Source organism: Diabrotica undecimpunctata, chromosome 9 (assembly GCF_040954645.1).
Source record: "Diabrotica undecimpunctata isolate CICGRU chromosome 9, icDiaUnde3, whole genome shotgun sequence".
In the NCBI taxonomy this organism is placed as follows: domain Eukaryota; kingdom Metazoa; phylum Arthropoda; class Insecta; order Coleoptera; family Chrysomelidae; genus Diabrotica; species Diabrotica undecimpunctata.
The window spans coordinates 30,511,788-30,534,160 of NC_092811.1; the positions used below are offsets into that span (position 1 = coordinate 30,511,788).

Here is a 22,373-nt window from a genome sequence, read left to right on the forward strand (position 1 = left end):
TAACTTATGCGGCACAAACACGGACAATCACAAAAAAGAATATGAATATACTTACGAGTCACTCAACACGCGATGGAAAGAGCAATGCTAGGTATATCACTTAAGGACAAGAAAACAAACACATGGATAAGACAGAAAACCAAAGTCACCGATGTGGTGCAAAAATCATTAAAGTTGAAATGGGAATACGCTGGACATGTAGCTAGGAGCGATCTAAACAAATGGCACAGATCAATTTTAACCTGGAGACCATACCAACACAAAAGACCCAGAGGCAGACCTCCTATGAGATGGACAGATTATCTGAAAAGGACTGCCGGGAAAAATTGGCTACAAGTAGCGTACAATAAAAAACAATGGAAAGGAAGACTTGAAGAAGCTTATGTTCAGATGTGAACGTGAATGGCTAGACGAAGAAGAAGAAGAATTGGCTCATTAGTTCCATCATTTCGTTCTGGCTGCTGGTTTCATTCGTTGATGGATTCGACCTGTCTGGTGTTCGGTTCACTTTTCTGCTCCTGCTAAATATGTCTAGCTCCTCTTTGCTTTTTCTTTTACCATCTTTATCAACATTACCATCCGCCATATTTCTTCTTATTCAAATAATTAAAGTATTTATAGATACAAATATTAAATTAAAACTTCAGAACTAAAAAAACGTTTTAATATCAAATTGGCCTGCTCGTCAAAATCAGAACGATAACAGTAATTTCTTATCGCTTAAGAAACTTAAAGTTTTTGATAAAAACATAAATTCCTATTGTTGGTAAAAAATGACATAAAAACTTAAAAATAATGTATCGACATTGATAGTTGTACTTATACGTAGGTACAAATAGGAATTTAAATTTATATATGCCATATAACAAGTCCTTAGTTTTAAAACTTGCAATAAATGGGAAATATGTCATGGATCGCATTTTTTTGCTCTTTAGTGTATATAGCCTAAATTGTCCTCCTCTTCCTGTGCCTCATATACTAGACTCATAATTTTACTTCTAAGTAATCTACATCTCTTAGGATTTTTTATTTGACGAAGTTCTACACCCAGAAGTCTGTAACAATATATGAGATTATTCTAACTAAAGTTGCAGGGGTATATAAAACGTATTAAATTTAATATACACTTCTCCAAGAAATTAACGCACCACTTTGAAATATTAAAATATTTTACTAGCGTTAATAAAAATTTTCATTGTAATATTATATTTTGCAAGCCCCTTGCATATGCTATTCGTACACTCTATATTTATTGACTGTGTTTTATCGCTATACTTTTTTTTGCAACAAAACAAAAAGAAGCAAAAAATGTATTAATTCTATAAATATAGTAATTTCCAATTGTTCACGAATTTTATTCGGCTACTGTTTAATTGTTGATTATTGTTAATTATGTTTATTATGGATCGTCAATCACGTAATTTAACCCGAGATGAATGTGCCCAAGCAGTGATACTGTCGAAAGAAGCTTGGAGTTACCAAAGAATTGGTCGTCGATTTAATGTGTCCCACACATCCGTCCCACGGGTGTTAGAAAAATTCCTCGAAACAGAGGATCATACTCGCAGACCAGGGCAAGGACGAAACTGGGTAACTACCCCTATTCAAGATCGATTTTTAAGAATTTCTGCTCTTTGACAACGTTTTGTAACACATCGAAGTCTACAAATTCAGCTTCGAGACGTGCATGCTATACAAATTAGTACTGAAACTGTTCGCCAGCGACTTGGGGAATACAACTTAACACCTAGGATTGCCGCCCTAGGTCCTCTATTACCTGCAGAGCATCGAAGGGGGAGACTACATTTTGCCAGAGAACACGTTAATTTGTTAGAGGCTGACTGGGAACGAGTGCTATTTACCGATGAATCCCAATTTTGTTTGTACAATAACGACAGACGTGTTCGTGTGTTGCGACGACCCAACGAACGATATGCTCAGTGTAACTTCTCACACACCACATTTTTTGGTGAAGGATCCGTTATGGTGTGGGGTGGTATTTCTTTGACCACTCGTACGGACCAAGTGGTCATACAAAATGGAACTGTTACAGCTGAAAGGTATATATTGGAGATCCTGGAGCAACATGTAGTAACAGTCGCTCCTTATATCGGTGAAAATTTCTTACTAATGCAAGATAATGCCAGACCTCACGCTGCACAGATCGTCAGAAATTATCTAGAAGAGGTTGAAATTAACACTATGGAATGGCCAGCACATAGTCCGGATTTAAATCCGATTGAAAATCTCTGGGATATCCTTGGTAGGCGATTAAGAGCGACACCGATCCAAATAAACAACTTACAGGAAGTGGGAGAGAGGCTGATCCAGATTTGGAGAGAACTAGACCAAAATGAAATACGGCAATTAATTTTAAGTATGGGCCAACGATGTGAGGCTATTATACGTAGTAGAGATGGAAACACTCGTTATTAAGACTTTTTTCATATTTTAGTTTACTTTTCTTATCATTATTTTTTTAGAATTTTTCGTTTTATTTTTTTTTCTCTTGTAATTCAATATTTTCTGATGATTAGACAAATTGTTATAATTACTAATAAAATGTAGAATAAATCTGGTGAAGGTTTATTTTTTATTCTTTACCTGTTTACAAATAAAATTGATTTATTGAAGTGGTGCGTTAATTTCTTGGAGAAGTGTACTATATTTCTTACAAGAAAAATGAAACCATATAAACATAAAGTAGTATTACATTATTAAACTTACTTTAGGAAACAATTAATAACATCATTTTGGGAGGTAGATGCGATTTCAGTTTGCTTCAGAATTCTACCTGTTGTTGCCATCATTCTTATAGTTCGAGTCTCTTTTCTACTCTTTGGCTTTATGGTAAGAGTTCTCTTTTTTGGCATGTTTTTCTCCAAATTACTAAATGGTACTTGTGAATGAGGCATCATTTTGGTTTGTGAAGTACATTCTTGTTCTTCTAAAATAAATATATCTCTCAAAACTAAAATTTGTCAAGAGTTGACCGACATCAGTGAATTGTTCCAAGTTATATATCTACACCGAGCTAACGAGAACATTAACATGCCATTAGTACAAACAAATATACTTATATTTTACTTCACTTGTTCTAGTACTGATAAGAAAAAGGTTTTCTCAATGAAGTAATATTAAATAACGTATTTGATTGTAAAGTAATATTCACAAAAAATAAAATTATAATACGTATAACAGCGGTCAGGGAACCGGGGTAAATTACCCCAAATGGGGTAAAAATGAAATTTTGTGAGTAAAAAGTATATATTATTTTTAATTTGTTATTTTATAAACATGTTTTTTTGTCAACTTAAACAAGTTGGCGACATACGCAGGCCACGGCACCTCACTCGCCACCACTAGAGTGTTCTCGACTTATATCTTTGCGCAGTAAAGCACAACGTTTTCTCTTTGTTCGTCCCTTATTAACCATAGGCATTTTTGAAATACTATGTCTGGAGGCAGGAATATTTCTTGTATTTCACACTTTGAAGTGCCCGGCACATTTTTCGCCATTTTGAATCACGAAACTACCACGGCAAAGAACTGGTAAAAATTTTTGAAGTCTTCACTCACACCCTGACAAACATTTACAGGACAGAAAAACGCAAATACAATTCTTTACTCACTCAATCTCGAAAAAATTGTTATAAAGAACGAATTGAAAATAGCGAAAATAAAACTAAAATGGCTTGGCAATTGGTAAAAGAGATTAAGGGTAATTCCAAAAATCAAGGTAATTTCTGTTTAGAGGGTGACCCTCAGGTGCATTCTAACGAAATAAATCAATTTATGGCAAATGCAGCACCAGAAGCTGTAAAGAAAATAAAGCATGTAAAAAATTTTCAAATTAATATCGAACAAACTAATCATTGCATGTTTTTAACTCCCGCTTCAGAGAAAGAAATAAGTCACATAATAAATAACTTCAAAAACAAGCATAGCTCTGGTTATGATGAAATATCAACCAACTTAATTAAATATGTTTCATCAGAGATTTCTCTTCCTCTTTCTTTTATAATTAATGCTTCTTTCAGGCAAGGTAAATTTCCTCAAAGTTTAAAACTGGCAATTGTGAAGCCACTACATAAAAAAGGTAATGTTACTAAGATGGAGAACTATAGACCAATAAGCATTCTTCCATCATTCTCAAAAATATTCGAAAAAGCAATATATTTCAGACTACAAAACTTTTTCACTACAAACAACTTATTTAGTAGTTCACAGCATGGTTTTCTCGCAGGGAGATCTATTGAGAGAGCTACCTATGATTTTATATCAAAAATTTTAGAAAAGCTGGAGGCAAAGATATGCCTGGAGAAAAGGAGATGTAAAGTTTACTCTGATCCTATCAATTTAAAATTAGTCATACCACAGGGGAGTGTCCTGGGGCCTTTTCTCTTTTTGGTCTATATAAACGACCTTCCAAATGCGGTGGTTAGTAGTTCCTCAAACCTTGTAAATTTCGCTGATGACTCAAATGTGCTTTTCTGGGAAAAAACTTTAGAAACACTCCTCACAGTGGCAGAGCAAATTCTAAGCAAGGCTGAACAGTGGTTCAGTGGAAATCGGTTGTTGCTTAATACTGATAAGAGAGTTTTTGTCTACTTTAGAACGAGCCAGTCACGAGAGCAGTTTCCAGATACAATTAATTTCCTATCACAAAACACGGAACCTGCTAGATCAATTAAATTTCTTGGTATTCATATTGACCAGAATCTGAATTGGGGGGAACAAATAAAAAATACGACAAAAAAACTGAATAGAGCCTGCTACTCATTAAGGGTGTTAAAGAGCTATCTAGACCAGGGGATTTTACTATCAGTATATTATGCAAACTTTTATTCTATTATGCGATATGGGGTAATCTTCTGGGGTGCTGCAGTAGATAGCTCAACTATCTTTATAGTCTAAAAAAAGGCAGTCCGTGTGATCTTAGGATTGAAGGCGGGAGAATCCTGTAGAGGCCGATTCAAATCACTCAATATACTCACTTTCTCAGCCATCTATATATTTGAATGTATTATGTTCTTTTTTAAAAAAATTTCTTTGTATTGTTACCTGCTTCCCAATCATGAATATAATATAAGAAGCCTTAATTTGAATTTGCCACTTCACAGATTTTCTATAACAGAGAGAAGTCCTTTGTATGCGTGTGTTAAATTTTATAATAGTCTACCATCTGACACTCAACAGGAAACACACTATAGAGCTTTTAAAAGAAAGGTTTTTCAACACCTAGTTGACATTGAGCCCTACACTGTGGCGGAGTACCTGGCCTATCCTTCTCCTTGATCAGCATATTTAATTTGTAATGTTAATATTTTTTAAATGTGTGATGTCAATATATATATATATATATATATATATATATATATATATATATATATATATTTTAATCTGTAATGAATAATGTGACGTTATTTGCTCAATTGTTTAAAAATTTATGCAAATAAAAATTTACTCTACTCTACTACTCATTACCTAATATAAATATAATATAATAAACATATACTGTCTCAAAAATCCACTAGCAAAGGACCACTTTGACTCCGATCAGTCATGCGCGGCGAAACTGTTAAATCTACATATTTAAGGTTTATAATTTATTTTTATAGAACAGAAAGAGGTCCGTGATCTTTGATGGCACGTAAATTTGGTCTTGCATGTGCAATAAGCCTTTGGACTGTTCGATCTCACGAAATTTTTCGACTTAGCTGATCTTCATTTTGGGCTTCCCAACCATTATTTTACACCATTCGACTCAAAACAGCCCAAAACTCTTCTATAGGCCTCGCCTGGGGCACATTTGGAGGGTTGTCGCGCTTGGGAACAAAATTTATATTTTGAGCAGTTAACCAATCCGTCCTTGTCCTGGCGTAATGGCATGACGCTAGGTCGTGCCAAAATATGATTTCATCATTGGTGTGATGAATATTTATAAATTGAACAAGCTTTGTAAAACACCTGTCAACGTAATTGTCAGCATTGAGAGCTTCGCCCCGAACACGCCCAACAAACGGCTGGGAAACATCAGCTTCTGAGATGGCACATCATACCAAAATTTTTTTGGCAAATTTCACTTTTCCCTTAAACCTAACTTCGTCCAGTGCACCTTGTACATTGTATGTATAAAATCCGTCGTTGCCCTTCATTTCGCAATTGGATAACGTGTGAAATGAGAATTTTACCAGGAAAATGAGTACGTTGTAATGCACGACAACATCTAGGAATTTTTCTAACTGGACTGGTGTGTACTCAGAAGCTTTTTTTCTTTATATCGTTTTAAACTATTTCTAGAAATTGTTCTACTTATAGTCCTTTTCCATCATATTGATAGCACATTATGTATGCAAATCCTCAACAGGTCAAAAAACCATAGGCGTCACCCTATACTTGTTTTGAAATAAATAAAAAAAAATAATATTTTAAGATACCGTCAACAATTCATTATCTTTTAAAAAATCTTCTGTAAAATAAGTGTCCACTAATCTCACTATAACTTTTTTGTGCGTAAAAAAGATCGGTATATATGCCACACGATTATTGTTAATTATACACGGGTGATTAACGAGAGAATTCAATGTTTCACGAAATAAATTAATGTAAACAGTAATTTAAAGGTGATTATTGTTTTCTATACAAGTTATCGCCTGACACAAAAAGAATACCTTCTTTGAACGATTACCTGGAATTACTGATAAGGCTTCACTAATGATAGTTTAAGTAGTTTTTATGCCACATTACAGCTTATGCCAATAATATAAATTAGAAATTGTTTGCATCTTCCATTTAACAACAGGTTTTATCCCGGTTAAGTGTAGTTTTAAAGGTGCCTTCAGTCTAAGAGAGAAAAATATAATATTAAATGTACACGATGCACTTGTACATCAACGCCCTTTAAGTAATGTTCGTGAAATCGTTAACATATGTTCAAATATGACAGGGGTTGGAGAAGCAACAATTTATAGATTCCTAAAAGAAAGAAAAGGAGGAACTGTTTCATCTCCCAAGAAGAGTGGAGGGAGTAAACCCTTGGAAATTGAAGAAATACATAAACACATGATAAGACGCAGCGTCCACTCATTTTTTTTTTAACAAATAATTTCCAAAATTGGACAAAATCCAAACATTAATTAGAGAAAACGAAGAGTTACCAATGATAAGCAACAAGAAATTATGGGGACTATTGAGAGAGATGGGATTTCGTTGGCAAAAGAATAGAAGAAAATCCGTTTTAATTGAAAAATATTACATTGTATGTTGGAGACGAGATTATCTAAGAACTATTAAAAAGTACCGAGAAGGGAAAACAATTTTTTATTTGGACGAGACTTGGCTAAATGAAGTTCATATTGTACCATATCTATGGGTTGATACAAATGTGAAAAGTTCCCGTCAGGCATTCATCGAAGGTGTATCTACTGGAATAAACAATATTCCCGTTGGAAAAGGACGCAGACTAATAATAACCCATATTGGAAACGAATACGGTTTTGTCAATGGTGGATTATTAAGTTTTGCGTCAAAATCAACCAAAGATTACCACGAGGAAATGACTGCTGACGTTTTTGAAGAATATTTTGAGCAAATGTTGGATTTAATTCCAAAAAATTCTGTCATAGTCATCGATAATGCTAGTTACCATTCAAGACTAGCAGAAAAATTGCCAACAACGGCATGGAAAAAAGGAGAGATAATCGAATGGTTGGATAAACACGCAATTGAGTACAAGGAGAATTCGACAAAAAAGGAATTATTACCTATTGTAAGGCAACATAAAGCAGCTTATAAAAAATATATAATTGATGAAATGGCATTAAACCGTGATGTAATTATTTTACGTTTACCCCCATACCACTGTGATCTGAATCCGATAGAAAATATATGGTCTCAAGTAAAGGGTGAAGTCGGACGCAACAACAAAACTTTTAAATTAGAAGACTTACAACAATTATTAGAACATTCCTTATCAAAAGTAACTCCAGAAAATTGGAAAAATGCTGTTAGTCATGCTCACAAGGAAGAAAATAAAATGTGGAATTTGGATAATATGACTGATGCAATGCTGGAACCGGTAATAATTAACATTGGAGTTGAAGATTCCTTAGATTGTGAAGAAAGCAGTGAATCTGAAATGGAATTTGATTAAAATAATATTCATTTTTTTTACAAATCGGCCCCTGTTACGACCACAAATTATTTTATATATAACCAATAAAATAAACATCTTACATTTCTTGCAAATTCATTAGTACCTGTTAATCTCCATCACTACGACACTGGCAACTTTATTTAGAGATTAGTAACCCTCAAAATTATTGTATTCTATTCTGCTTCAACCTTTATACCTGGTGGTCATACTCAATTTAAAATTGTTTTCCTATATACTTCTGAAAACTTGTTGAAAAATATCTATTTTTCATTGAGTCACCCGTATCAACAGTTTAGGGATTTGCATACATAATGTGCTATCAATATGATGGAAATGGACTATAGTCATTCGTGAAACATTATATATTCGGTCAACATTTCGCAAAGACTTTCCTAATTGCTTCTCCATACTCTGAATTAATCTCTGTTCCCAAGCAGGAGTTAAAACTCTTGGTCTTCCACTTTTGGGCAAATTAAGGCATGGTATACCATTTTGACGAATATTAAGTTTGTGCGACATCTTAACGAACCGTATTTGTCAAAACTGACATTGTTTATATCGTTTAAGTTGTTTACTAACTTTGGTTTCCATGGCAACTTGGTCCAATGCTTCCTACCAATAATACTTTTAAATCTAAAATTTTCCGAAAACTTTAGGGACATATGTTACTATGACTTCTGCGAATCCTTGGACCCAGATTCCTTGGCTGCTAAGCCCATAAATCAGGACTATATTCCATATTGTTGGTGACATTACATCTCCTTTGAGGGCACCCCTTAGTTGTTCACAGGTTTATGACACCTTCATACTTATCTGTGGATATTATTCTGCTCTGAAGCATCTGGATAATCCACTTGCATGTTTTTTTTGTTGATTTTCTTCCTCGCCAGTGCACTACGTATTGATTCGATGGAGATACTATCAAATGCACCTGCTATGTCTAAAAATACAACAAGGGCGACTTCTTTCTGGTGTAAACTCCTTTCCAGTTTCGATATTAGCAGAGAACAACCGAACACAGAGAAGCGACAGTCCTTTGAAGTTACGTGGCCAAGCCGCCAATGACAGCTAACAACCAGAAAATTAATAGTCAATGGGCATATCACACAATACAAATTCTTAAGAGCGTAGGCGCAAAATTTCGGGCCAATGTTTTTTAAATGCATTCATTTTTTTCGAATCTTGAAAAAACTAATAAGTATTTTTGAAAAATTTAAACGCAGAATGACAGACTACGTTATTACTGAGGGCCGAAAGTCCCTGAAAACTTCTATAATGTTTATTTTAATAAGTTACAGGGGTGAAAAAAAAAAGAGAAAATTTAGTGTGATTTTTAATTTCAAATATCTCATTCAAAAAAACTTTTTGTTTATTCTAAGGGACTTTCGGCCCTCGGTAATAATGTAATCTTTTATTCTGTGTTTAAATTTTTCAAAAATATTTGTTAGTTTTCTCAGGATTCGAAAAAAATGATTGTATCTAAAAAGCATTGGCCCGAAATTTTGCGCCTACGCTCTTAAGCGAAACAAAGAAATGACTAAAAATCTTAAAATTACAACAGAACAAGACTTCAAAATTGCAAAAACATGGTTGCAAATAAACAAACTTACATTAAATTATGAAAAAACTAAATAGGTACTCATCTACTTTTTGCTATATACAAAAGTTGTCTGCCAATTTTTAATTCGTTAAATATAAATAACAAAGATCATTGAAGGTACTGCGTCATGCGCCAATGTTTTTCTTCTATTTCCTTTTACAATAACATTATCTTCAAAATGCAGTTCACAAATCCTATAATTATTATAAAGTGAATCCATTTTGAATAACAAATCTTCTCGTCTGCAAGCTTCTATCCACACTTTGGCACTACAAATTTTTAACAGAACAAATATTAAACAAAGAACTTTTTCTGTATTTATAAATAATACTTTATTACTTACAACTATAAGAGTATTAGTATATTCTAAGTATATTGTAAGTAATGAAATATTTAACTTTTGTCAATATCTAATCTTAATAAATTTACAGTTTTCTCCTGACTAAGTCACAAAAATGTCACTAAATATTGAGATATGCAACAAATAAAGTTTTAATATTTTTTATTTGTAATTCCCATTTAAAACTCCTAAATATTTTATGTACTTCGATCCATATATTTGGTCTTTTTTATTTATATTTAACGAATTAAAAATTGGCAGACAACTTTTGTATATAGCAAAAAGTAGATGAGTACCTATTTAGTTTTTTCATAATTTAATTTGTTGTTCATAGTTTAATTTAGTTTGTTTATTTGCAACCATGTTTTTGCAATTTTGAAGTCTTGTTCTGTTGTAATTTTAAGATTTTCCCAATTATCGGTCTAATTATGTTTCCAACAATTTTTAGTTTGAGCATTTTAGTAATTTCTTTGTTTCGTTTAAGAGCGTAGGCGCAAAATTTCGGGCCAATGCTTTTTAACATTTTTTTGGAATCCTGAGAAAACTAACAAATATTTTTGAAAAATTTAAACACAGAATGAAAGATTACATTATTACCGAGGGCCGAAAGTCCCTTAGAATAAACAAAAAGTTTTTTTGAATGAGATATTTGAAATTAAAAATCACACTAAATTTTCTCTTTTTTTTTTCACCCCTGTAACTTATTAAAATAAACATTATAGAAGTTTTCGGGGACTTTTGGCCCTCAGTAATAATGGGGTCTTTCACTCTGCGTTTAAATTTTTCAAAAATACTTATTAGTTTTTTCAGGATTCGAAAAAAATTAATACATTTAAAAAGCATTTGCCCGAAATTTTGCGCCTACGCTCTTAAATCAAATATTCTCGTGTATAAAACCCTCTATATATTTTTATTTCCTAAAAATACTATATTCGTATTGTTGTCTTCGAGCGCGCTGACACCCGGCCACCATCTGTTGATTTTTTGACCTGAGCCTTCGGAGACTTGCGTCTTTCAATAAAAGAAATAGCACTGACACCAAATTTAATGTTTTCATTTTGAACTATCCCTTGGCAGACCAAAGTTTATTTTTTATAGCTCGGACAGATACGTCGGCGTCGGCTTACTGTTCGAAAGTCAAACCAATACTATTATGTAATAACTAATAATAATTACAAAGCAATAGTAATTACCTGTTATTATTCTTAGGAAATCTAAATAAACTTATTCCTTTTCCTGTCACAGATGAACATCCGCGAATCGCACAAATATATCCAGACATTTTAAATATAAATTAAACTTTTAACTATAAACTATAACTATAAACTTATATATTTAACTATAACTATAAACTATAACCTTTTAACTATAAATAAATTATATAAATGGTCAAATGCACTTGTTGTGTCGTCTATTTACCATAGACGCCTACGGACTATCGAAAACAACCAGAATTAAAGAATAAGCACGTGTTTTTAACAGTTAAACAACCAGAATCGGGCATGCGTATACAAAAATGGTACACGCTTTTGGACCGTTGTGTCGCTTCTATGTGTGTTCGATTATTCTATGATATTAGATTGTGCAGGACGGTTTCACCTAATTTCTCTACTTGATACGTCTATTGGCGCTGGTGAAGTGCTTTTGAATAACCAGCCTTTTATCCGTTCTTTTGCATGTTTGCTTTTAACCCTACAAGCGCAATTTTTTTTTTCAAGTCAAAAAAATTGTTTCCTTACTGAATGTACATCTATAATTAATAAACAAATAACAAAAAAAATCTATGTCAGATAAAAGTATTTATACAGAAAAAAGTTCACATGTACATATCAGATTTGCTACATCATGTAAATATGAAAAAGAGTAAAAACTCATGGAACAGTTATTGTTCTTATTCAAACACAAGTGTAAACCGCATTTTGAACACTTAATGAACGAAAACGATTTGCAATTAGGTTTTTTACATCTTTGACGTCTTTCATCATAAACAGACTAATGATCAAATCCATCTAGACGAACATCTTTAGGCGGTATAAAAGAAGTAGACACAGATTTTTTCTTTTTTTCTTGAATACTCTTCTCAAGATCGCTTGGTCGTGCTCTTTTATTCGAATTTGAAGACCTTTGATTACATAAGCAATATGCAATGTCTAACCGAAATTTGCAAGCCAATAAAGTATGGTAGACCGGGGACAATTGAAACAGGGTACAATTGAAACAGCAGCCATATTGGTAGTATTCCGTGATTAAAACCGCGCGCGCTTGTAGCAAACGCAGCGCCTTTAGGAGCCCGGTGTCTCTATCAGTCAGCCATTGATTGTCGTTTGCATTACATGCGTACATTCTCGTTAGCGTGATTTACCGCTACCGAAGTAAACTTTTGCACTGAACAACAAAAGGTGACGCAACATATCGGAACGTAAGTATGCACCTTCGACTATTTTTGTAGTTAAATTGGCATTTCTTCTTTAGGGAGGCCAGTTTAAATTATTACTATTGTCCGAGAGTGAAAAGATATTTAAGTGTTTACGAAAAAATGTCTCGTGGGGACGATTGAAACAAATAGTATAGGGGACGATTGAAACTTGTTTCAATTGTCCCCAGAGTAGTCTTTTATGTTATTTATTATTGTACGTTGTAGTAAAGTATCCAGTGGTTAACACTTTAGGGGCGTTATTAATACCCCCCTCAAATTCATGTGAGATAACGTAGATTAAATTGTAGAAAAAATTTGGAAAAATTGTCAACGTAGTTTGTGCACGAGCCCTATTAACTGTTCGGTTTGTTTTAGGATGCCACGAGTACGAGTGAGAAAAACGGAAAAGGGTTTAAAACCCGTTTTGGTTTATGAAGAAGCCTATAAAGAGGTTACTGAAAATAACACGTCCATAAGATCAGCTGCAGCTAAATTTGATCTACACTATGTGTCATTAAGTAGATTTATCAAAAAAAAAAAAAGAAAAAAGCAATTGAGCAAGGATTCGTTACTCCAGTCACAATGGGTTATCATTGCGTGAGACGAGTATTTGACATAGACCAGGAAAAAAGCATTGCTGGATACATAATCAAAGCGACACATATATTTTACGGGTTACCGCCTAAAGAAATTCGGAAATTGGCCTTTCAATTGGCCGTGAAATATTCGTTGAACATGCCTGATACCTGGAGACAAAATGCTATGGCAGGAGAAGATTGGTTCTCTGGATTTATGAAACGAAATCCAGAACTTTCAATCCGCTGCGCTCAAGCCACAAGTCTTTCCAGAGCAACCAGTTTCAATGTAACGAACGTAAAACTTTTTTATGATAACCTTGCTAATGTAATGGATAAGTACAAATTTGAACCAAAAGATATATATAATATTGATGAAACGGGGATAACGACGGTTCAAAAACCTAGTAAAGTTGTTGCCGAAAAGGGGACAAGACAGGTGGGAGCACTTACATCCGGAGAGAGGGGAACATTGGTGACCATAGCTTTAGCCGTCAATTCTATCGGTAACAGTATACCGCCCATTTTTATTTTTCCACGAAAAAGATACAAGGATCACTTAGTCCGTGACGGTCCAGTGGGGTGTATTGGAGCGGGAAACGCGAGCGGGTGGATGCAAGAGGAAGAGTTCTTGGTATACCTTGAATCATTTTCAAAAACATACTAACGCTTCAACCGAAAATAAAGTATTGCGTTTACTTGATAACCACCAGTCGCACATAAGTATACCCTGCTTGGATTTCTGTAAAACAAATGGCATTGTCGTCTTGTCATTTCCCCCGCACTGTCCGCATAAGTTGCAACTTCTGGATCGTTCTATCTACGGTCCCTTCAAAAAGGCTTTCAATTCAAGTTGCGATTCTTGGATGAGAAATAACCCAGGAAAACGATGACAATTTACGACATACCCAGCATAGCTAAATTATCTCTACCGTTGGCCCTCACGCAATCAAATATTATAGTTGGATTTGCTTGCACAGGCATATATCCCTTTAACAGAGACATATTTACGGAACTAGATTTTGCACCTTCATATGTCACGGATAGACCAGCTCTTAATAACACGACACCATATGCCACTGACGTTCTTCAAGAAGCACCTAGTGAAGATCCTCTACATACTAAGAGAGCTGATATCTTGCCAACATCACCACAAAATCACACACCGCCAGCGTCTCCAAGCACTTGCATTGCTCAAGCATCGCAGGTTGTATTTTCACCAGAAGCAGTTAGACCGTTGCCGAAAGCGCTCTCTAGAAAAACAATTGGCAAACGAAAAGTGAGGAAGTCTGCAGTTTATACAGATACGCCGGAGAAAAATGCTATCCAAGAGGAATATGACGCAAAAAAGAAAAAACAGGTTAAGAAAAAAGTGACTCAGTTAAACGACGAATCAAATACAACTTTTAGAAAATACAAGAAAACCAAACAATGCCAGAACAATCAGCAACAGAGTGATAGCGACGAAGAGGATGATTGCTATTGTCTGGTTTGCTTGGAAGCATATCGTAGTAGTCGCCCTGGAGAGAAATGGGTGCAGTGCACTGAGTGTCGTCATTGGTCCCATGAAGAGTGTACTCGCCAAGAAGAACTACACGTATGCCACAATTGCCTTTCAGAATAAAAAATATTTTATATTGTATGTTTTTCACTAGAATAAACACTATTTTTCTATGTCTTAGTGCTGTTTCAATTGTCCCAGGTATCTGTTTCATTCGTCCCTGCCACGGGGACAATTGAAACAACTTGACAAGTTCAAGTTTTTATTTAATATCTTATTAATGACATTATATAGACAAAATATAATGATATATATGGAAACACAATAGGATACGCTTTTTATAACTAATTTCGTAATTTAGAAATTTGCGATAGATGCGGAGAAAAAAAATCAAAATGCAGAAATGTTTCAATTGTCCCCGGTCTACCCTATTGAAAAAAGATAAAAAACCCATCAGTTACAGGGATATGTCAGATGAAAATATGTTGATGTTTAAAGCAGGGATTTCTTCTACAGTTTTTGATGAAGTTTATTCACAATTGAATGCTGAATATGCCACAAATTTATTTGTTAGGATTTTAGATTACAATCTAAATTTATATTGTCCAATAAAAACAAGATATAAAGCACACAAAACAAATAAGGCTACATGGGTAACAAACGAGGTAGGTCACGCTAGTGAAAAACTAAAAAATCTACACTGGATAGCAAAAAATATAGGGAGTCTCGAGTCTCAAGATACCTATAAACAGGCAAAAAAAGAATATAATTCTCTATTAATAAATACTAAAAAAACTTTCATAGCGACTTAATTAATCAATCTTACAATATACCAAAAACAATTTCGAATTTAGTAAAGAGTGAAACCGGTAGGCAAAAGAACAGGTCTGATATTATTATACATTATGATAATAAAATTATTACCAAGTCTTGTGATATTGCTAATTCGTTTGCCTCATATTTTGCTACAATTACAGAATACAATCTTCAAACTCATTTTGGCACATCGTTGCCTTCTTCTTGTACTACGTCAAAAATGTGTAACAAAACATTTTTCTTTTTACCCGTAATTCCAATTGAAATAAAAAATACAATCGATCAACTAAAAAATAAGCCTAGTACTGGTATTGATAACACATCTGTAAAAATAATAAAACTGATAAGTGAAGCTAATTTCCATCCATATTTAAAATGGCAAAAATTATTCCAATCTTCAAAAAGAATGACCCTCATAATATTTCAAATTATAGACCAGTATCTGTCCTTAGCATAATTTCCAAAGTAATAGAGAAGGTTGTATACAACATAATGTTAAATTTTATAGAAGAAGACAATTTATTAACTTCAAACCAACACGGCTTTAGATCAAAAAATTCAACACTCACGGCTGCATGCAGCTTGTTTGAGCGTATTTATGATGAATTAGATAGTAAAAATCACGTGGCAGGACTATTTTTTGATTTATCACGAGCTTTTGACTGCTTAGACCTAACATTTATTCATTTATTTATTCAATAAATTATATAACATTGGTTTTAGATGGATATTTCTAGAATGGGTAATAAATTTCTTAAATGACAGGAAGAATGTTGTTAAAATGAAATAATCAAGCTCTGAACCTTACACAACAAATAAAGGAGTACCACAGGGATCCGTGCTGGGACCATTATCATCACAGATCACATAAGGCCACTTATCAATATCAATGTTTGCTGATGATACCTCGTTAACAGTCTCTGCACGTACACTCGAGGAATTAAAAATGACAATGAAGACTGTTGTTGACTGCTTTATACGCTGGTGTAATACCAACAGACTAATATTAAACATTGACAAGACGGAAATTATTTATTTTCATTCATACAACTCATCTACCTATGACTATATCTTAACCATCCATGATAGAAACAATATGTTATCTTCCACTCATTCTACAAAGTTTTTGGGTGTGTTCATTGATTGTAATCTCAAATGGTCCGAGCAAGTGAATTCAGTGAACATGAAATTGAATAAAGCTTTTTATGCTATATCTAGAATTAAAAACGCACTACCCATCTCGGCATTAATGAACCTTTATTATAGCCTTGCTTACAGCCACATGTGCTATAATGTAATTTTGTGGGGGAACTCAGTAAATAGTAACAAAGTGTTCATTACCCAAAAAAATTATCCATAAAATTTTTAATTTGAATTATTAACAATCTTTTAAACCAATTTTTATTAACCATCAAATTTTAACTTTCTACTGCCTATATATCTATAAATGTTTACTTTATGTAAAAGAGGAAATCAATACATTTCCAGTAAATTCAGACAATCACTATTACAATACAAGAAGTGATGTATCTGTATGAGTTCCTAAACACAGAACATCCAAATTTCAAAATTGCTTCAGATATATGGGACTGACCTTATGCAATAATTTGCCAAAAACTGTGAAAGAAATACCACTTTCCTCTAAATTAAAAAAAAATGTTAAATATTTACTCTTAAGAAAAGCATATTATTCTATAAATGAATACTTGAGAACAAACTGCAGTATCTTCATATTTTACTTGTAAAAATATTATTTTATATATTTTATGTTTTGTCAATTTGGTTACACTGTGAATATTGTATTATACACATTAATATTTTTTTATACTGAATTCTGTAGTGATGTATCCTATACATTTATTTTGAATGTCTTAAAGGATCAATAAAGTATGACTACAATTATGCAGTTTCATATGTGCTTTTAAATTGTAATTTCGTGAAAACTCTTTACTGCAGATTTCACATGCAAAGAACTTTTTTTCCTCGGTATGTATCCTCGTAATATGTTGTTTTAAATGGAACCTTCGTGAAAACGTTTTGGAACAAATTTTACAAGCAAATGGCTTTTCCCCGGTGTGCAGTCTCATATGTACTTTTAAGGAACTATTTTGTGAAAACTGTTTACTGCAGATTTCACATCCAAATGGTTTTTCTTTTGTGTGAATTCTTAAATGTATTTTAAAATCGGACCTTAGTGAAAATTGTTTGGAGCAACTTTCACATGAAAAAAGTTCTTCTCCTGTGTGCAGTTTCATATGTGCTTTCAAGGTGTCATTTCGTGAAAACCCTTTACTGCAGACTTCACATGCAAAGAATTTTTTTTCCCCAGTATGTATTCTCATATGTACTTGGAAGTGGAATCTTCGTGAAAACGTTTTGGAACAAATTTCACATGCAAAAGGTTTGTCTCCTGTGTGTAGTTTCATATGTGATTTTAAGGTGTCATTTCGTGAAAACTGTTTAGTACAGATTTCACACCTAAATGGTTTTTGGTCGTTGTGAATTCTCAAATGTACTTTTAAGTCAGAACTTCGGGAAAATTTTTTGGAGCAAATTTCACATGAAAAAAGTTCTTCTCCAGTGTGCAGTTTTATATGTGATTTTAAAGAAGCATTTCTTGAAAATTGTTTAGTACAGATTTCACATGCAAAAGGTTTATCTCCAGTGTGTATTCTCATATGTTGTTTTAAATTGGAACTGCATGAAAATAATTTGGAGCAAATTTCACATTCAAAACGTTTTTCTTCAGTGTTGACATTCGTTGATGCAGTTACATATTGGTCCAAATGAGTGTAAGTTTTAACATGATCTTTAAATGCTTTACTTGCATCAGATTGAATTTCTTCATAGGGAATACCTAAAATCGTTATTATCCATTAATCCACATTATGTTCCTAACAATGTATGTAGAAAGGATGCGAAAAATCATGTTTCAATAAATTCATGCTATGGAATTAGGCACAATCTTTCGCATCCTAAGATTAGCAAAAAATATAATTGTAATAAGTATAGTAACTGATAATTTTACATTTGTTAGGCCCTGTAAGAGTTTGATGACAATTTAATTATTGAATCATCATCAATTCTATCTGAAATTTTAATTCTGTACAAGTCTGACACTGACTTTATAGATTTCGACTAGATATCCTTGTTAAATTTATCGATTTTATAAGTGTATTCAGTTCGTACAGACAGCTGATGGCCGCCTGGATTCTGTTTTTAATTTTTGTTCAGTAACTGCATTATCAGTCGTAATTATCGCTTTAAGATATTTGAATCGAAATTCACTTCACATTCGAACACTGACTGTCATATTTTGTCTAATTCTATCTCTATGTATGTATGTTTATGTATTTTCTTTTCTCCCCATTGACTTTAAGTTACAACTTTTTCTGTTACACCTTCTCTTTACTGAAAATGTTTTTACAGATATGTCAATGATGAGCTTCTCTGTACAGAATTTGGTCTTTGAGTTTCTTTGGTATTGAGAGATTCATCATTACATTAAATACTTGATTTCTCACTATGCTATCATATTCCTGTCGGAGGTATAGAAAGAGGTTATACAGAGTGATTGATTAGTATGGAAAAGCTCAGTAGATCCTCTACAATGATAGATAGTACTTATCTACATCTTAGTACTTTTCTTTCGAAACATCCTAACATGTTTTCACAATTTTTTGTTTTCCAGGTCTCTAAACCTTATGTTAGGACTGGGCATATTATTGTTTAGTTGAGTTTTACTTTTGTATTTCTCGATATAATTGTGGGTTTAAGGAGGAGATTGAGCACAAAATAGCAGCTGTTGGAAGTGCAAATTCTGCAGTTTATCTCTACGGTAGTATTATTTTCAGTGTGCAAGGAGTGCTCCCATTTGTTTCTGGCTAGCTTTTTAACTGCATCTTTAACTTCAAGAATCATTGGTGGAATCAGGTTTTCTTCTTCTTCCTCTATATTAAGTGCCTGGTTAAAGTATTCCACCCATCTATTCAATACATCTTTCCTTGTTGTTAATAGATTGCCATTCTGACTTCTAAATTGTCTTGTGGTTGCTTTGAATTCTTTTCTGTTGATGTTAACCTTCTTATAGAATGCTCCTCTGAATTTTTTTTCTCTGTTGAGGTTTTCTATACATTTACAGTGGGTGATCAAATTATTAGAGCCACCTAATTAAACACATTATTAATATAAAACTAAAATTGTGAAATTTTATTGTGAAAATTAAAATATGAAAAGAAAAAAAAAATAGGTACATAAAAAAAAATAAAGAAAAAAAAAGAATAAATAAAAAAAAAATTAAAGAAGAAATAAAAAAATAAAAAAAAAGAATAAAAAAAAATTAAAAAAACACACAAAGAGGGCCTAAACCTCCGAGGTGTTGAACCGGGTTTATGCCCTAGCGCTGTGTAAAAAAAATATATATGTGTATATTAGTAGTATTAGTATTTAGTATAGCATAAAAACAAACAAAAACGCTCACCAAAATATATATGTAAGTACCTGTATAATATATGTGTGAATTACTATTGTAAATCATTATTATCAAATAGGTTATAAATATAATGAGTATAAGAGATATAATTATAAGAGTAATTTTAGTTCGGCTAATGGATTAAGTCCACAGTCAAAAGAAACCAACAGCACACACACACCTAGTAAAATTCAATTTCTTTTGCAAAAAGGGTATATAATTGAGCTGTATAATATATTAATGTTTGTTTCCATTTGATTATCTTGTAACACTTTATGATGCTCAGATGCCATTGTTTGTCAGTGCTGTATAGCCTAGCTTACAATTTGTGTACATAATATTTTGTATTCTTGGAGCTTAAATAATTTCCATTGCTCTCTAGTTATATTCTGACAGTCATATACTATTTTTGCGAATTTGGCAAACACTGCATGTTCGTTACACCAGTGGTACCAGAACATCATGGGAAAAGCAAAAGAAATCTCACCAAGAAAAATAGAGGAAATAAAAACTTTATTATTGAACACTAATCATTTCAATAGAAAAATAGGTCACCCATATTTTTCTTTTGATCACACAATCATTTAATATAGAAACAAATGTAACTTGTTTCAAAAAATTACTGTTCAAATCAAATATATTTTGGATTTAAAAAATTATTTCAAATAATTGTAAACTGTTTTTCATATAATATAAATTACCATTGTTGGAAATTAAAATAAAAGTATATTTGGGGGGAGGGTGGAATTTCAACATTGGTACCCAGACTAAAAAACTAAAAAGACTGACCATGCCAGTGCATGTCTGAAATAAAAAATTTCCATACATTTCACACAAAAAATAATGTGTGCTTCATGCTTCTAGTATTCTATATACTTATGGTGCAGAAACACCTATCAAAATATCTAGGAAATAAATCAGAGTGCATTAGCCAGGCATGGCGCAGTCAGTATTGGGATTAATACTGATACATAAATGATAAAATAGGGATTACAGATGCTCTGGCCATAGGGATAGGGATACTATGTTCAGAAGTGAAAGCTGCTGACTGTGATGATTAATATTTCCTTTCTTTAAGTGTTTGAATTTTATGTGTTAGATAAGGAGATATTAAAACTAAGTAACTAGTAACATTGTAAAAAGGACCCCTAAGTAGCATACATTAGGTGCAAGTAAAATATGTTAATATTACTTGTGGTTTTAGTATTAAACGTTTGAAGGTAACGTAATAACAAAGTAACAAAGAATATAAATGCATTTTTATTCGTCATGCGTTTATATTCTTTGGTAGTGTATGAAATAGTAGGTATAAGTATTTAAATTACTTACTTTTTTCATTTCTTCGTTTTTCTTCAAATAGTGTGAGTTTATATTCATCCTGTTCTATTTCAGTCTTTATAGGGTTCTGTTTAAAAACCAAGTAATCAAATTCATCATTTGTACTTTCTCTCTTGGGCTCCTCCTTAATCTCAAATTTGAAGGTATCAAAAAGAGCATCACCCATATCATTATTATCTATTTCTGCTTTACACGTGTCTTCCCCAACTTCTTGTTTTACTTCCATTTGACAAAACTTGATTTTATTTGGTTCCATAATCCCTTAACCCTTAGTCCTTAGTAACTAAGAAAATTAGAAAACATGAAAACACAGCAGTAAACAAAAACAAAAACTATCACAGACAACCAACTAAAACCAGGAATATTTGGATTGGATCGGACATTGACATTATATTTTATATTAAGTCGAGTTTACACTACATGATTTATCATATGATTTGGTCATGAAGTGAATTTTACATGTTTACACTGTGTGATTTGTCATTAGCGCTGTCATGCGGCTCGTCATAGCTTGTCACAGGAGAATAGGTTATTTTATTCTTGGTTTAGTGTTTTATAGTCTTCTTAGTCATAATTTTAGTTTAGTTTCTTTATTAATTATTTTTAATTTGGTATAATATCAACACTAAATTTGGTATACCCTGTCCACGATTTCTTCGTAAGAGCCACCTGCAAGACCAAAGGCGTCTGATCTTTTTCTTCTTACTGCTGTACGCTGTTGTTGCCGGCGTATTATTATTAAAAGTCGGGAAGTCAATGCAATCAAAGATTTATTTTCCACTATAATAGTTTAAAAATTTAATAGTTGATACCTATACTGTGTCTAATATCTCTATGACCATAAACAAAAAGAAAAATCAATAAAACCTCACTCATTGTCACTCATATCATAAGTCATAACTTATCATGCAGTGTAAACAAGATTTTTAAAACATCATAGAAACGAGGAATCATAACAAATCTCATATGATAAAATCATGTAGTGTAAAGTCTACTTTAATAAGAAGGCAACCAGAACTTAGACGCAAATGTCGACCATGGAACAAAATATTTGGGTTTGACGGGTTTGACACTTTGACAGTGTTGCCATGTTTTTATAATGTATAAGTTGCATCGAGTTAGAACTTAGAAATTCGCTTAGAAGTTATACACACTTTA

General features: G+C 32.8%; 1 protein-coding gene across 3 annotated transcripts; it reads right to left on the reverse strand.

The window, feature by feature from the left end:
* Positions 1-642: 642 nt before the first annotated feature.
* On the reverse strand, positions 643-21,710 carry LOC140449338 (uncharacterized). Of its 3 annotated transcripts, none has more exons than XM_072542473.1 (3): positions 21,207-21,644; positions 2,728-2,944; positions 643-1,055 (listed from the first exon to the last, which is right to left on the reverse strand). In XM_072542473.1, the coding sequence occupies exons 1-3, from the start codon at positions 21,469-21,471 to the stop codon at positions 932-934; spliced, it is 606 nt and encodes a 201-aa protein (XP_072398574.1). In that variant the 5' UTR covers positions 21,472-21,644; the 3' UTR covers positions 643-931. The 3 variants fall into 3 exon arrangements, with proteins under 3 accessions (XP_072398574.1, XP_072398573.1, XP_072398572.1); XM_072542472.1 differs by having other exon boundaries at positions 2,728-2,947; positions 21,207-21,631; XM_072542471.1 differs by lacking the exons at positions 643-1,055; positions 2,728-2,944 and adding an exon at positions 17,232-18,263 and having other exon boundaries at positions 21,207-21,710.
* Between the last annotated feature and the right edge of the window lie 663 nt (positions 21,711-22,373).

Excerpts from the sequence above, each read along its gene's own strand:
- LOC140449338 (XM_072542471.1), bottom strand. The coding sequence starts at position 21,471 with ATGGAACCAAATAAAATCAAGTTTTGTCAAATGGAAGTAAAACAAGAA. Across the intron at positions 18,264-21,206 it reads AAAACGAAGAAATGAAAAAA|GTATTCCCTATGAAGAAATT; the intron begins GTAAGTAATTTA and ends TAACGATTTTAG.